The 14,507-nt window shown below is 40.6% G+C and overlaps 1 protein-coding gene across 1 annotated transcript in view; it reads left to right on the forward strand.

Annotated features, from left to right (window-relative positions):
* Positions 1 to 460: 460 nt before the first annotated feature.
* The window catches only part of PLCB1 (phospholipase C beta 1), a 496,305-nt gene continuing 482,258 nt past the window's right edge, over positions 461 to 14,507 (forward strand). The window contains exon 1 of the mRNA XM_063316122.1: positions 461 to 930. Within this exon, the coding sequence (XP_063172192.1) occupies positions 832 to 930 (99 nt within the window). The 5' untranslated portion in view covers positions 461 to 831. The remainder of the gene's footprint in view (positions 931 to 14,507) is intronic.

Raw genomic sequence — 14,507 nt, forward strand, 5'->3', positions numbered from 1 at the left:
TGAATTCAAACGATCGGATAATGCGCCCGATTTAAATATCAGTTTTGGCATCGAAAGGCTCTTGCAGACGAGACTGGCAAGGCAAGAGGAACTGTGCGGCGAAGTCAGAACAGGGTTTTCTGAATGCCCCTCGCTCGGTCACCCCAGACCGATCACCCGGAACGCGCTTGCCTCGCGAGCCGCTGGTTTTCGTCTGTTCGGGGGCTACCCGCTCCGAAAGGCCAGGGTTTCCGCGAGGTGGGCCGCGGGGCTCCAGCTTAGCCGCCCCGAGGGGGCACGAACGGCCGCAGGGTGACCCGACACGGCGCTCTTCCCCTCCGGTCGGGAAAGGCTCGTCTTTCGGGGCTTCGGGGAGGGCGCATGCTCTGCAGAGGCGGCGCCCTCGGCCAGCAGGTGGTGCTGCCCGCTTGAGTCGCTCGCCTGCGCCCTGAGCGCGGAGAAAAGTTGGGGGAAAGAGAGCCGGGAAAGGAGGAAGAGGGCGGCAGCGGCGTTGCCTTTGCAGGAGCGACGGGGAGCGCCTCGGCGGCGTGTCTACGAGCGCGTGTGTGTATGTGGGGGGTGCGCGCGCAGGCAGGCAGGCAGGCGTGCGTTCCCCTTCTCTCTATATAGGATGTACCGCCGAATGGTTGGCTCTTTGCTGTAGGCACGCGTGCGGCTCGCCCTGCCTTGCGAGAAGCGCTTGGCACCAGTAGCAGCTGCCGCTGCTCCTCTTTCTCCCGGTCGGCGTGAGCAACCCAGGCAGCCCCACCGACACGCTCTCGTCTTTCCCGGCCGCCGCTGCCTGGCTTTTCCTTCCCTTCGCCGGTGGGAAGTCTCGATGTGCTGCCGCCAATGGCCGGGGCACAGCCAGGAGTCCACGCTCTCCAGCTCCAGCCGGTCCGTGTCTCGGCCAGCCTCAAGAAGGGCGCCACCTTCGTCAAGTGGGACGACGTAAGTTTACGGAGCTCTGCCACCCCTTCTCCCCCCGCCTCACCTTCCCCTTCCTCGATGGTGGGGTGCGGGGGATACAAGACATCGCGACGCGACGGGCAGAGCTGATCGACGGAGTGGCATCACAACATGTGCCAGAAGATGCGTTTCTCAGAGCGCGCGCGCTGCCCGGGGAAGGGGAGAGGGCATCCGTGTGTGGGATGTGTGCTAGCGATCCAGAAGAGAGAGCGTGAAGGCGGCCAAGTTTCAGCTGCTTTTGTGCAGCCAGGTTGCATTAGTGACTGCAGCCCAGCCGTAGAGCACATGTTTGGCATGCAGAATACTGAACCTTTCTACTTAAGCGTGCTCGGGATTTCCTGCGAGCAGGACGGACAACGCCGTTTAAGGTGGCTCCGGTGTATAAGGCCGCATCCTGTGTTCCTAAATTGCAGATAGTTCAACCTGGGTATTAGGGCTGCAAGAGCCAGCCTGTGGCTTAGAATAAACCCATTTTTCTCAAAAAGATGTGTGGGTGAGAGTGGTGAGGCTCTGAGCGAGCGTGATCCTTTAATTTCGACAAGTGGAGTGGGCAGAGAGTAGGTAGAATGGGAAGTGTAGGTGCTGCCTGGTTTAAAGTTGGGAAAGGAACAGGAAGATGGAGCTTGCCAATTCTTCTGCAATGTAACATTGGAAAAGCTAGAGCATTGGTTCCTGGCAAGTTACCCATAGCAACAAGCGACTCAGTGCATTTATGTGGATTTAGACAAGCAGCTTGGTATTACGCTGAAAAAAACATGCACAGTATGTGTGCTTGTGTACCAGAGAGGGAAAAAAGCATAAAGGGGTAAATGAAATTTGGAATTGGAAAAATAAACGTCTCCCCCAGAGTGGCAGATATACCAATATGGTTTGTCTTGGCTTGCAATATTTTTATACTGTTCAGTCATCATGCTGTCTCACAAAACCTTCTTCATAAGATGCATCTGTTGGGTTCACATTATTTTTGTGCTGCATAAATACACAAAACCAAGAAATATATGCCTTGCTGCTAGTGCATTTGGAATTTTATCCCTTTGTACAGGCAGAAAGACATTACTGATCCCAACAGACAAGCTTGTAGTCTGAGACAAACACTAGAAAAAATGGATGGATGGTGGGGTAAGGAGAAGAGAGACCAATGATTGAAGTTAGACAAAAAAGGCTCAAAAATTGAAATTTCCTTTCTCCCTCTTTGCCATTATCTTGTTAAGGGCAATTAAAGCAACGATGAGAATGAAAAGTTAGTTTTCTAAGAGGGGTGCCCTTTTGCATCTTACTTTCTGGTAGACTTAAGAACAACAGTAGCATATTTGATTTCAGAGATCTAGTATTTATTTACCGTGTGAATCTCTTTCTCGCCTTACATAGTACATTTGATCCTTCTTTAATAGGTGTGGGAACCTGCAGTCTTGTTCTCATGAAAGCTGTCAAACTCCCGTTTATGTTTTGCCACTTTGGTGGGAGTTTGTTCCTATATACAGTAAAGATGAACTTTATACAGTCTTACTCAGAGAAAACCAGCTTGTTAAAAAGAATTGCAGCTTAATTTGTTCAGCCCATCAGATTTCAATCTAGGTGGCTCCGTAGAAAGCAGACTGTCAGACTTTTTTTCACTGGCTAGGCATGAAATGGCAAGACTAGATTTCCAAGGACACAAAAGCTCAGATAAATAGCTTTATTGTAGAAAAGCAAAGAAGCCATTACAAAAGAATCCCAGTGGCTGTTGTTTATTAAATATAACACAGTTTTATAAGTGAAATTAATGCTTCAGTTCTTGTACTCTTCCTCTTGCCCAAGTGATGCAATCAGTAGACACCCTCTGTTGTGGGTAGGAGGTGCCCCAATTTCTGTCTGTCTCTTGTGTTGATAATGGACAGATCTGTGTATCAGGCTTTTACTTATGTGAAACTAGCTCTTTCACCGACTCTGCATGAAACACTCAGTTGTTACTTGCCGTGTAAAGCTTGGCCGCAAAGTTGGTTTTCTCTGTATACCATACCTTTTGAATATGGGTTTGTAAACAGCAATTGCCAGGGAGAAAATATAGAAATAATTGTTACACTTCTAATTGAAATGTTTGGGCAACAGGTGTCTACCTGTATTGCATTTTCACCTTTATCAGAAGTCACGGGAATTTTCTGTTTTTAATAGCAGCATAAATATGCTCATTCCTTCTAGTAGAAAAAGACATAAAATATGCTGTTCCTTCTACTGTGGTTGATAGATAACACAAAACAGTCAGGTACAAATAACAGTTAAGAAGCTTAAGATAAGAATTTCCTTTGGGGTCTTTAGCACTGATACGTCCTTTTAAAAGGTTAGGGATAGGGACTTTTTAAAACTAACGAATAAAAGTACAACCATTGAACTGTAAAAAGTTGCATTTTAATAAGTTCAAACATGAAGATTTTTTTTCTTAAAAGTACCCAAGCATAAAATTGTTTGAGAAGTTTATCTTATCATAAATGTTGCAAGTTGTGGATACCGAACAAAGTCAGTGGTGATCTATATGAGAACATATCTGTTATCCACCATGTTAGTTTGTGGGAGAGAAGTTTTCTTGAAGAAAATGTTAAAAACAATTAGCCTTTGTCCTAGTCAGGAAGAGATGCATGCTAGTTTCCCTGTAGGCAGGAGGTATATTTCTGATGCTATATAGACATTTCTCATCTGGATTTGATTTCATAATAACACCAGAAAATCTCCTTCCCATCCCCCAAGTTAGGCAGGTGAAATTAAGAGAACTTGCAAAAACCACAAGTTGATATTTTTTGGAAGAAAAAAATGGACATAATCCTGGTACTAAACTGTTACAATTCAGTTCAGAATTTGCGCAGAGACACCTGAGAAAATTATTTTGCACATTGTTCCACCTGGTGATCTTGGGTCTAAATAAAACATAATTTTTTTAAAAAGTTCACTCCTGGTCTACCAATTAATAGCAGCATGTTTATTAATTTCAGAATTGGGAAGACAGTGATCAGAAACCATGTTCTCATAGACATCCAGGGTCCTTTTGAGAATTAGGGCTTTGAAATATTTTTCTTGCCAAGTAATAAACAGAAGCCACGTGCAGGAGCCTTCCGGATTAAAAGGCTCTATGCAGGTATTATTTATTAAAGTAATCTGCCTTAGTTATAACAATGCATACATTTTGAAGTATACAGATTTACCAAATTACTCTATATGCATGGCATCATCTAAGTAATTAAGTTGTTTAAAGCTACATGACTTAAATAAATTTAGATCAAACCTTGTATGGACTTTTTTTTTCAAAAATTCTTTGGACAGCTGCTTAGTCACAGTTTACACCAACATGTCATAGGCTACTTGTTCATTGAAAACACCATGCCTCCCTCACCTCATTCAGTCTATTTTCTTGGCATAACTTCAGGCAATACAGAAGCTATGTTGATGTTAAGTTTTGGGAGTGTTGCCTGTCTTAGTATATAGCTAAAGAACAAATCCTGACCTCTAAATTTAGCTTTGGTTAAAAATGACCCTGGGAACTAGAAGGTGAATTGTTGCAAGATCACATGTAATTAGATGTAATCTAATCCTGAAGCCAAGCTAGACATGCAGATACATAAGATAATTTCCCAACATCTATTTCTATGGGATATGTAATTATAAGGACCATGTGAGAACTGTGGACTTGGGTTATGCTGCTGCCTTTTTCAGGCTGAGGGTCACACTTAAGCTTTCAGTGGCATGATGTGGGGCTAAGACAAGCAAATAGGCAGATTCAAGACAAAAATGAAATTTAACATATTTAAAGTTAACTAAAAATAAACTAAGTGCTGATAATACATTTTATGCTCTGTGTATGGGTCTGATTTTTTCTTCCATCATATTAAATACTGTAAATTGATAGTAAGTTTTGGAGGCGCTTTAGGTACCACTTCAAAGGCTTTAAGGATCACAAATTGTATGCTCCTAACTTGCTTCTCCTGTCCTTTCCTCCAATTTAAACACCAATTCAGCTGTAGAAATAAAAAACACAACTAGGAATATTGTGCCTTTCTGTTATTGGAGGTAATCTAAATTGTGGAAGGACTATGTATGTGTGTGTGTGGAAGAGAGAGAGCGAGAGCGAGATTGAGATTTCTGTGCTGTGATTCCAACCAGATACAAATTATTTATGTATTCATTCATTCATTACTTTTGTGCCACTTCATTTGAGTAAACCAGCTTGCAATGAAACATACAGTACATAACAAAATAATAATACAATTTATAAGTTATAAACATTCTAATTAATTTCATAAAATCATAAAAAATAATAGTGTCATATACCATCTAGGTACCTAATTGTCAGATCTGTAAATCCCAAATGCTTGCTTTAGTAGGCAGGCTTTTAATAACTTTCTAAACATTAAAAGATTTATCCTTGGTTCTGTTCAATAGCAAGAGTAGCTATACTCAAATAGAATAGAATGTATTTTTGTCATAGTGTTACTGCTTAAATGGTGCCAAGACAAGATAGGAACTTAGAGTATCTATTTGCCTCTCTATTACTATGGATTCTAGTGAAGTAGAAAATAAGTCATAAAAAACACAACCCAAATAAATAACATTTTCTTTGACTGCACATGGAAAATGTGATCAGGAAATGTTAACCGTGTTTATAAAGAAGCTTTTTGAAATGGGCACACCCATATAAGGGGCTATACTGAAAGGTGGCACAAGCCAATCTCTGCTCAAAGTTCACAGCTAAATTTAAACTGCTGAAATAAGAAACAAAGGATGCGTTGGATATGGGAAGAATAAGGTGGAACAGAAAATATAAATGTTTAAATAGACTGAAAGTGTCAGGTGGGGCTAGAATCCATTTGCTACATTTGCTCCCAAGTATCTGTGTTGACATTCCATGAACACATGGATGAGTATTTGTAAATGAAATAGTCCCTGAGATTGAAGCATTTTAAAATTTTATAAATACATTTCTGTATATATTGTGGTATATGAGCCGCTGTAGGGTAGTACTTATGTTGAACTAGACAGAGGAGATACAGGTTCCAGTCCCCACTTGCCAATAAAGCTCCCTGTGGGGTTTGGGGCCAGTCAAGGTCCAATCATCCTCACAGGGTGGATGTGAGAATAAAGTATGTGTACATCGCCTAGGGAAGATGGAGATTGGAACCTGCACATCTTGTGCTGAGTTCATGAGGCTTTTGATCTAATTTCAAAGCTTTTGTTCAAGAGATCAGACGTGTGGTAAGAGATACCTTTTTTCTGTAACTGGCTGGAGAGACTGAGATGAGTCAACTCATGGGAGAAAACGGAGGGAATAGAAATGTAGTGGTACATCTGCTCTTTGCTTCCACCCTGCATTACATGTGACCCCTAACAAATTGGGTGCTTGATGTTATAATTGCCGCCCATCCTTGAGCAGAGATCTGAAACTCAGATAATCAAGTGTGTCACATGAGGACAAGTTCGTTAACCCAAGGGCTGCTTCGATGTATCAAATTGTTTCTCTATGGTACATAATTTTTTTTCAAAGATTCATTCATTCATTCAATTTATATAGCTGCCCATCTCACTTTTATGTGACTCTAGGTGGCTTACATTAAAACAAATAAAATACACAAAATACACAATATAAAAACAAATAAAAATAGAAACACATAGCAGCTGGGCATACTCTAACCTGTCATCCACAGAGCCAGGAGATGGGTTCTAACCCATGCCCAGGGCCCCAGTTTTGCTTTTACTTTTAATTTACTTTCCAGTTCAGTGCACCCAGATGATTCTACATATTTATTTGTTAGTTTCATATCCTGTCTTTCTTCCAGAAGCTCAAGGCAGCATACATAGCATTCCATCCTCCACTTTTCCCCAATAACAGCTATGGGAAGAGGGTTGAGCTGAATAAGAATAACTGGCCCAAAATCACCCAGTGAATTTCCATGGCTGAGAGTGGCCTTGAACCTCAGTCTCCCGGCTCCTTGTCCAACCCCTTAACCACCACATGGGTTCTCCAAGGAAAGTACAAGGAAATCTGTCTGTAATTGAAGGTGAGCAATCCATTGACATTGAAATGACCCACTACTTAGTTACATCTATAGAAAAGCAAGAATGCAGAGAAAAGTAGAATCAGCAAGCTGAGGAATTGCTTTGTTTTTCATTTTCATGAAGAAATCAATCTCTTCTCTAATAGCAAAATAACATTTCGGGACCCTTCCCTGACTCAGCTGTCTGACATCAGAGTGGTATGAAACTTCAGGTTGTTGCTAGAAAAAGTAATAAACTGCCTAGTATTTGGCCCTTTTGCACCTATAAATTTAATTGCTTGAACAACTATTTCCATACGCCTTTCATTTGTACTACGTAGGGCTTCTTGATGTAAAATGCAGTTTGTGCTAGTGAAGTTGATTCCAATGTATCAAAGGGGAGAACTTTTTCTACACCCGTCCAACTGCAGCGATGTTTTCAGAACACATTGATGGTACACCGTTGTAGCCAAAGATACAAATTGTTGGATGTCTTTTTCAGTGCCCTTTTCCAGTCCTTGTGATTCATTATGGTATCTCCCAGTGGCATTAAGTCTAGTACTTCTGGTACTTTCCAGTTTAATGAACACTGCTACTGTGTGGTACAGAAAGCATTTGTACTTTTGACAACCCACAACTGAAAATTCTTCGAAGTCTGCTCTTATTTGAATCAATTGTCGGGTTTTGTTGTTTTTTAATTATTATTATGTGTTAAATCTCTTATCCTAGAAGTGATTGAATTAAGAGGCAAGCTTATACATTCCAGCCTTTTACTGGGACATAAAGTTTTGCTTGCCTTTTCAAGGTCTTTTACAACTAGGTCTTCTATAAAAGGTTGTGATGCTTTAGCTATCATTTCATTTATCATAAAAGTTGCTGCCACTGAATCTGCTCTAGACTTGAAAAGAAATGATGCTTGGCAAATGCTGCCAGAACTTTTTCTTCTCATCCCCTCCCCCCCAGTGATTTCACTGTATTTTTTCAGGGCCCATAAACATTATACTCCTTGGGAACAACAATAATTTGCTAAATAAGGGCTGAATTTTACCTTTATAAATACAGATTCTCCCATTTGTCTTGGAAAATGCTTTATTTCTTCCACAAGGTTTTTTTGGATGCTGAAGCCATCAAAACTGCTAATGGTTAACCCTAATTTGGATGTCACTGATGCATAGCCAATTGTCTAAATGGTGTCCAAAGCTTATTTTTTACTTGACCTTGTATGATACACATCAAAAGAACACTGCATAGAATTGGGCAACAGCGCCTCTCTATTTATTTAGTTTCTCAGTGCTATTAATATTTATCATTAATTCATAGCAAATTGTGTATCAAAATGGTTTCTGCAAGTATCTGAATAGTAATGCTAATGTCAATTGAGGCCTATAGAGGATGCAGTGCCAACAGAACTTTGCTCTCTTGGTGGCCATGGTGTCCAACAAAATGGGGAGGGGGTGGTATAATGCGGTAGCTGTGCATGGGCAGTAACGAACATAATTGGCTGTGGTGATAGATGTGCAGTGACCATCGGGGTTTCTAATTGGTGCTGGAGGTAGTCAAGTGGTATATGGCTGTTGCATGGAGAACAATGGAGATGCCTTCTACACCACTCCTACCAGAGCTGGTTCCAGGCCACTACCTTGCAGAGGGCTTATGGATTCTTCTACTGCTTCTCTGTGTGTGGCCTTCCCTCCACCTGGGTTGCCTTAAGAGAATGAGGGATCAAGATTATCATAGCTAGGACAAGGGCTGGGGACTGCTCCTCCTGTCACCATCATATCTCCCACCACTGCTGCTGCTCCTCTTTACAGCTGTTGAGTGAGAAGCATAGCCCATGCTTTGGTAGTGAGTTGTCAGGCTCCAGCACCTAGCTGTGGGGCTAGCAGTGCAAGAACTCCTTGACTGGCCCTGTCTGAGGATACAGCTGTACTTCTCACTCTAAAACTGTAACAAGGAGGAGATGCAGCAGTGGGAGATGCAGCCTTCCCATGGCATGACCTGCCTGGAGCTGTGAGTTGAAGATCTCTGTCCTGCTTTCTTGTCAGCCTAAGGGAGTACAGACAAGCTGCTAATCTCCTTTTGGCCACTGCTCTCATGCTGAGTGAGTGATCTGTTGGCTGCACTGAATGATCTGGAGGGCTGTGTACAGTCCATGGCATCTCTGTCCTAGAGGAAATATGAGACATAAAAGTATTAAAAGTATTTTAAAATGGGATCATATTATACATTTGCATCTGGCAGAACTTGCTGTCTAGACTTAAAATAATGTACAGAGTTGCCATAGTGATTATCCATCCCTGCCCCCCTTTGTGGAAACAGGCAACATTCCCTAATACTTTAGTTCAAGTTGTACTTCAAAGGTATTGCAAATGCCTCCAAAGTGCTGCATATTCAGAGGATGTAGTCTCTGGATTTTGGCTGGGTTCATATATTGGGCTATGGCGTAGATCGTGACTTACCACAATGGCTGGGTTCACAGAATATGCTAAGCCACAATTAAGCAGACCTCAATGAAAAGCATGGTATTTAAAACCAGCCCTTATATGAAATATGCTAGAACCAATCTGTTTCGAAATTCAGTAACAGTGAGAGCCCTTTCCATGAGAAACTATACTCAAGGTGGGGAATGGGCGAACTGGTGGTTTTCTCAGCAGCTGCAGCAACATGGGCAATGTAGTTCAGCAACATCTGGAAGTGTGCAGCTACTGTCTCTATTCCTGCTCCAAGGCTAGTAGTAGTTCTGTGCCATTTCGTGTGACAAATAGAGGGGTTACTTCTCTCTGCTGTTCTTGCTTTCTTAAGCTGGATGTAATGGTAGAGCAATAGCAGAAGGGCAGGCTGAAGAGCAGGATCAGAAAGGATAGCAGCACAGACATCCATGGTTACATGATTATGCCAGAATGCATAAACAGGCATCATGACATTCTAATGCAAGCTTCCTCCTTTGTACTTGTGTCATTTAAGGAGTGGAGTTCACATGTCACCATGCACATTTCATCACTTGCCCCTGCTTGCTCCCTTGGGGATGACAGTGGGCACTGGGGAGATGGTTATGCCTGAAGGGAAGCTGGTAGAACCATTATTGCAGGAAAAAATAGTTTAGAAATGGCCTTCCATGCTTATGCCTTCCAGGTGAGCTAGTTTTGACCACACTGAGAATTCTGGAAGTTACGTTTTCAACACATTTGTAGGGTATCACGTTGAGAGGTTTTCTTAGAACGCAGATGGGCAAACCAGTAACTCTTATGATATCCACAGTGCATAGAGGAATTGACATCAGATTTAAATGAGGAAGTTCTAAAAACGCTGACCCTTGAGAGTGAATTACTATACATATCTGACTTGAAACAGAATAAACAGAAATGTCAGTTGTTTAAATAAAGAGAATTTGAAAACTTAAGTACCACTACTTAATTCTTTATTTTTCCCCCAAGTCCATCAAGGACAGGGGGAGAGTTGGAGAGGCATATTACACAGAGATAAGACTGTCCTTCTCCATAAATCTTTCTGTGTATGTTGGCTAAGGTTGGTACAATCACAAATAAGAATAAGAATAATTATGGGAGCACTATGACTGCACATTGGATTAATACGTTTGTGGGTGAATTCTAATATTTTGACAACTATTGAGCTGGAAGTATTTTGGAAACTTGAGCTTAGCTTGCATTTTATTTCACTATCATGCTCTGCTAATTTTATCCTTAATAGCTTATACGCCAGTTGAATAAATGTAATTTAACTAACGGCTGTGCTAGAATAAACCATTGCTAATGCACTGAATATCCAATTTGGCATTCCTTCTAGCTGGCAGTTGAGTGATGAGCAGTGTCGCTTTCAATGCTTTATAGCTCTATTCTAATGCATGTCAGATTAATGAGACATACATTGAACTAAGTAGAGATTACTGTTAGGTAAGTATTATTGCAACTTTAAGTATGCATCCTTAAGATCTGTCTTTAAAAAAGGGCAACATAGTATAGTATGTTGCCAGGTAGGTTCTAGGGATTTGTCAGAGCTAAGCTGAGATACGTGGAAATTGTAAGATAATGTAAAAAAAAAAATCTGAAGTTAGGTTGCTTTAGAAAACTCATGAGATCTATAGTAGAGAACACATGCCTATTTATTTCTGAATGGCCTTTTAATGTAGGCATACAATCTTGGCCTCTAGATCAAAAGGCTCACAAATAGTAAGTTTGGGGAAAACTGATTTGTAATCTTGGGGTACCACTGCCAGTTAAAGCAGAGGTAATAAGATTGATATACAGGTGGTCCTCGTTTAATGACCACTCATTCAGTGACCATTTGAACTTAGACGGTGCTGAATGAGTATTGACCCCCAAGAGTTGATGGGACTAACCAAGTGGTCAATGTTATTGTTATTAATAGTACTATTAGTTAAAGTAGTTATTAGATTATTTTCATATAATAAATGTTTGGGAGACAATGAACATTTTGAAACTTCATAAAGGGGTCAATGGACTGAAGGGTTTGCGGACCCCTGATTTAAACCAAAGAAAATAAACAAGATGGTTCCCTGCTACCCTCTCTAACTTTCTGGAGTGCTATGACCATAGCATTTTTTGAATGGGTGTAAATACTGGGATGCAATCACTCAACAATTTTATTGTCTAAAAATATCTACTGAGCCAGTGTGAGCTCAGATGTATTTTTATAAATAAATATGATGCTAGAAGCTGACACTTTGGTTTGTAACATTCCAGTTCCCCATTTAGCTTTATTTTTAATTATAAGGTAATTAAAAAAAAAAGTGGAAGCCAGATGGGTAGGGGGGTTGGCAACAGCAATGAGTGCCCAAGGCTCTGTATTGCCTACCCTCCTGCAAAGGGAACTTAACATGTTCATAAAATAGCAGAATGTTAATATAGCTACTGTAGAGCTTGATGTGATCTTGAACTTGCAAGATTCTGTTAATACAACCTTAGAATAAAGTTCTAGTACTTCTGGGTGTGCTTCTTGTCTGGACTACCTCGCAAGGCATATGTGTTCATATGCTAAGCGATCAATCTTGGAAGACTGAAAGTACATCTCTTCCCCCTTCGCCTTTACAGTTGAAGAAACTAGGGAGGGTCCCTTCTGAGTCAGTTGGCACACTCCCATTCCTTCTGCAGGCTTGGCTGCCTCTTATCTGACCACTGTCTAGTCTGTGGCTCTTCATCCTGTCTCTCAAGGTCATTCCCACATACCATTTCACTGGGCATGAGGCTAAATTGAGGCCTAATCCTGAGACTGTGTTCTACCTCTGACTGTCCAAATTTGTTTTATCTTTGTTAGTAGATTGGGATCTCTGATACATGCAGATGCTCCTCTAGTATATGCTACTGTTGTCTGTCTTCACTTTTTTCTTTGTCTTAGCCCATCTGAAAGAACTCTATTGTTCTGGTGAGGAAATATGGATGGAAGTATTTGATTTAAGAGTGAGCTACTCATTAAGAAGAGGGTGTAGAACTGAAAATTTCATGAGAAAGTTTTTCGGTCTCATGAGAAATATTCCTTGCTGAGTTATGAAAACACCACAAGCTGTATTATTTAGAATGCAAACTAAATACTACTAAAATCACAAGTATAATACAGAAGGTATACCTTTAGGTTTCAGAACAGTACTTAATATTGTAGATGGGCTTAATTCTCATATAAATATTACTAAACTAATGTATAAATTCATTATTTTACCAAGGCCTTGGCTACATACTCTGCCAAGATCTTGGATAAAGACTTTTCTAAGCACCTTTCCAAAATTCTTGGAATGGGGGGCTTGGGTATCAGATCTACACTATTGTGTATATGTTTTGACCCTTTCTGGTAAATTAATTCATTGATTTTCCTACCCTAGCTCTTCTCAGACAGAAATGTTCTTCATAATTGGGAAGCAATCTATTGTCCACCAAAGGTTATGGACTATAAACACGTAAATTTGTGCCCTTGACTATATGCCACAGATGGATGAAAATAGAAGTTCAAAAAACTTGGAGGGCACCAAAGTATCATATGTGTCTTTTAACCCTCTACCTGGGTCACTTTTAGCTGACAGTGCTCAGGTCCGAACTTGGTGCCTCCTTCCATGCAACCCATAATGCTATTCACTCTGCATTATGATGCACAGCCACACTTATTTTTGAAACTAGTGGTGGGGAGTCTTTTGTCCACATTCTTGATTTGATTGTTCCCATACATACTACCTGGCATTTGTGCTAGAATATATTATAAAAAACTTTCCTACTCAGATAACCTTATGTTTTATATTCTGCCTCTTCGGTCATGTTATCATGTGGAGTTAACCGGCTTCTTTCAGTTAGCAGAGTTGCTAAGTTCATGCATTGGTTAATTTGTGCTAAAATGATAAAGCACTTGGGTAAAGAAGCATTTTGTGAAGAGGGAGTCTACATAAGGTAGGTCCTACAACAACACAGACCAGGATAGCACCATTCAAGATAATTGGATCAAGGCTCAAATTCTGAAGCTTCTTCAGAGATGGTAGTTGAAGACATTTCTTGGTATATTTCTACTTACTGTGCCTTTCCTTTTGCAAGTATTTGTCCTTGTTCCTCTTATTTTTTTTTTGCTATGATCAATTTAAATACCAAAAGAAAGATAAGATAAGGTGTCTAGCAGCTCTACATTCAACTCTAGTTTTTTACTTCCTCTTTCAGGGGAAACTAATTTTCATTTGATAAATTGAATATGTAGCTGGCCTCTGAAGCCAAACTCAATGTGACCTTAAATATATCAGTGCATTCCATATGTTTCTTCCTCTGAAATAATAATTGGATGGTGCCCCTAATAAATACTTGAACTATGATATGAAAAGTGGAAGATTTAATACTAAAAAAAAGCAGGGTTTTCCTTGTTAAAAATTGTCCTCCCAACAAAGTAGCGGTTTTATCCTTGAAAGTGCCATTATCGGAACTTGTGAGATTTAATAATCTCATGGGGTTCTCACATTTTTATATTTTATTTTGGTGCCCACACCAAGATTATGTGCAATATTTTTGCTGTTACTACTAAGATCATAGGATGGGAATCACTGATCTAAGGGGGACTGACCTTCTACAAGAATTCAGCTATGTAATACATATAAAACGAAAGGTGGTCCATGTAATAAACTAGCCAAAGGTCCAAAAAGATTTATGTCGGAGTTCTGCCCAGAATCCATTTTCAATGCCAGAGCTTAATGCTAGAAAAAAATGAAGTAAGAATATTTCAAAATGCCCCACAGCAGTAGTGGAATGCATTTTGTTCATCACTGAAAACTGCAGAACTACTGTGTTTCATCAAGGTTAAAACATAGAGATTCTGGTTATCAGAGCTTTCACACCTGGCTTTCCCAACTAAGCACAGTACAGAAAAGTTCCTCTACTCCTTAAGGACCTGATTTCTAAGTCTTGACTCTTTTCAAGATATCTGTAATAGGGAACTATGCTAAGCCAGAATAATGGCATGATCCACATACCATTCTTAAGAAAAAGAAGCACAACAAGCACTTAGTATGATATTTAACCCCTGTTAAGTATCTGGTAAGAGCCAGTTTGGTGTAGTGGTTAAGGC

The sequence above is a fragment of the Candoia aspera genome, chromosome 1 (assembly GCF_035149785.1).
Source record: "Candoia aspera isolate rCanAsp1 chromosome 1, rCanAsp1.hap2, whole genome shotgun sequence".
NCBI classification, from domain to species: Eukaryota; Metazoa; Chordata; class Lepidosauria; order Squamata; family Boidae; genus Candoia; species Candoia aspera.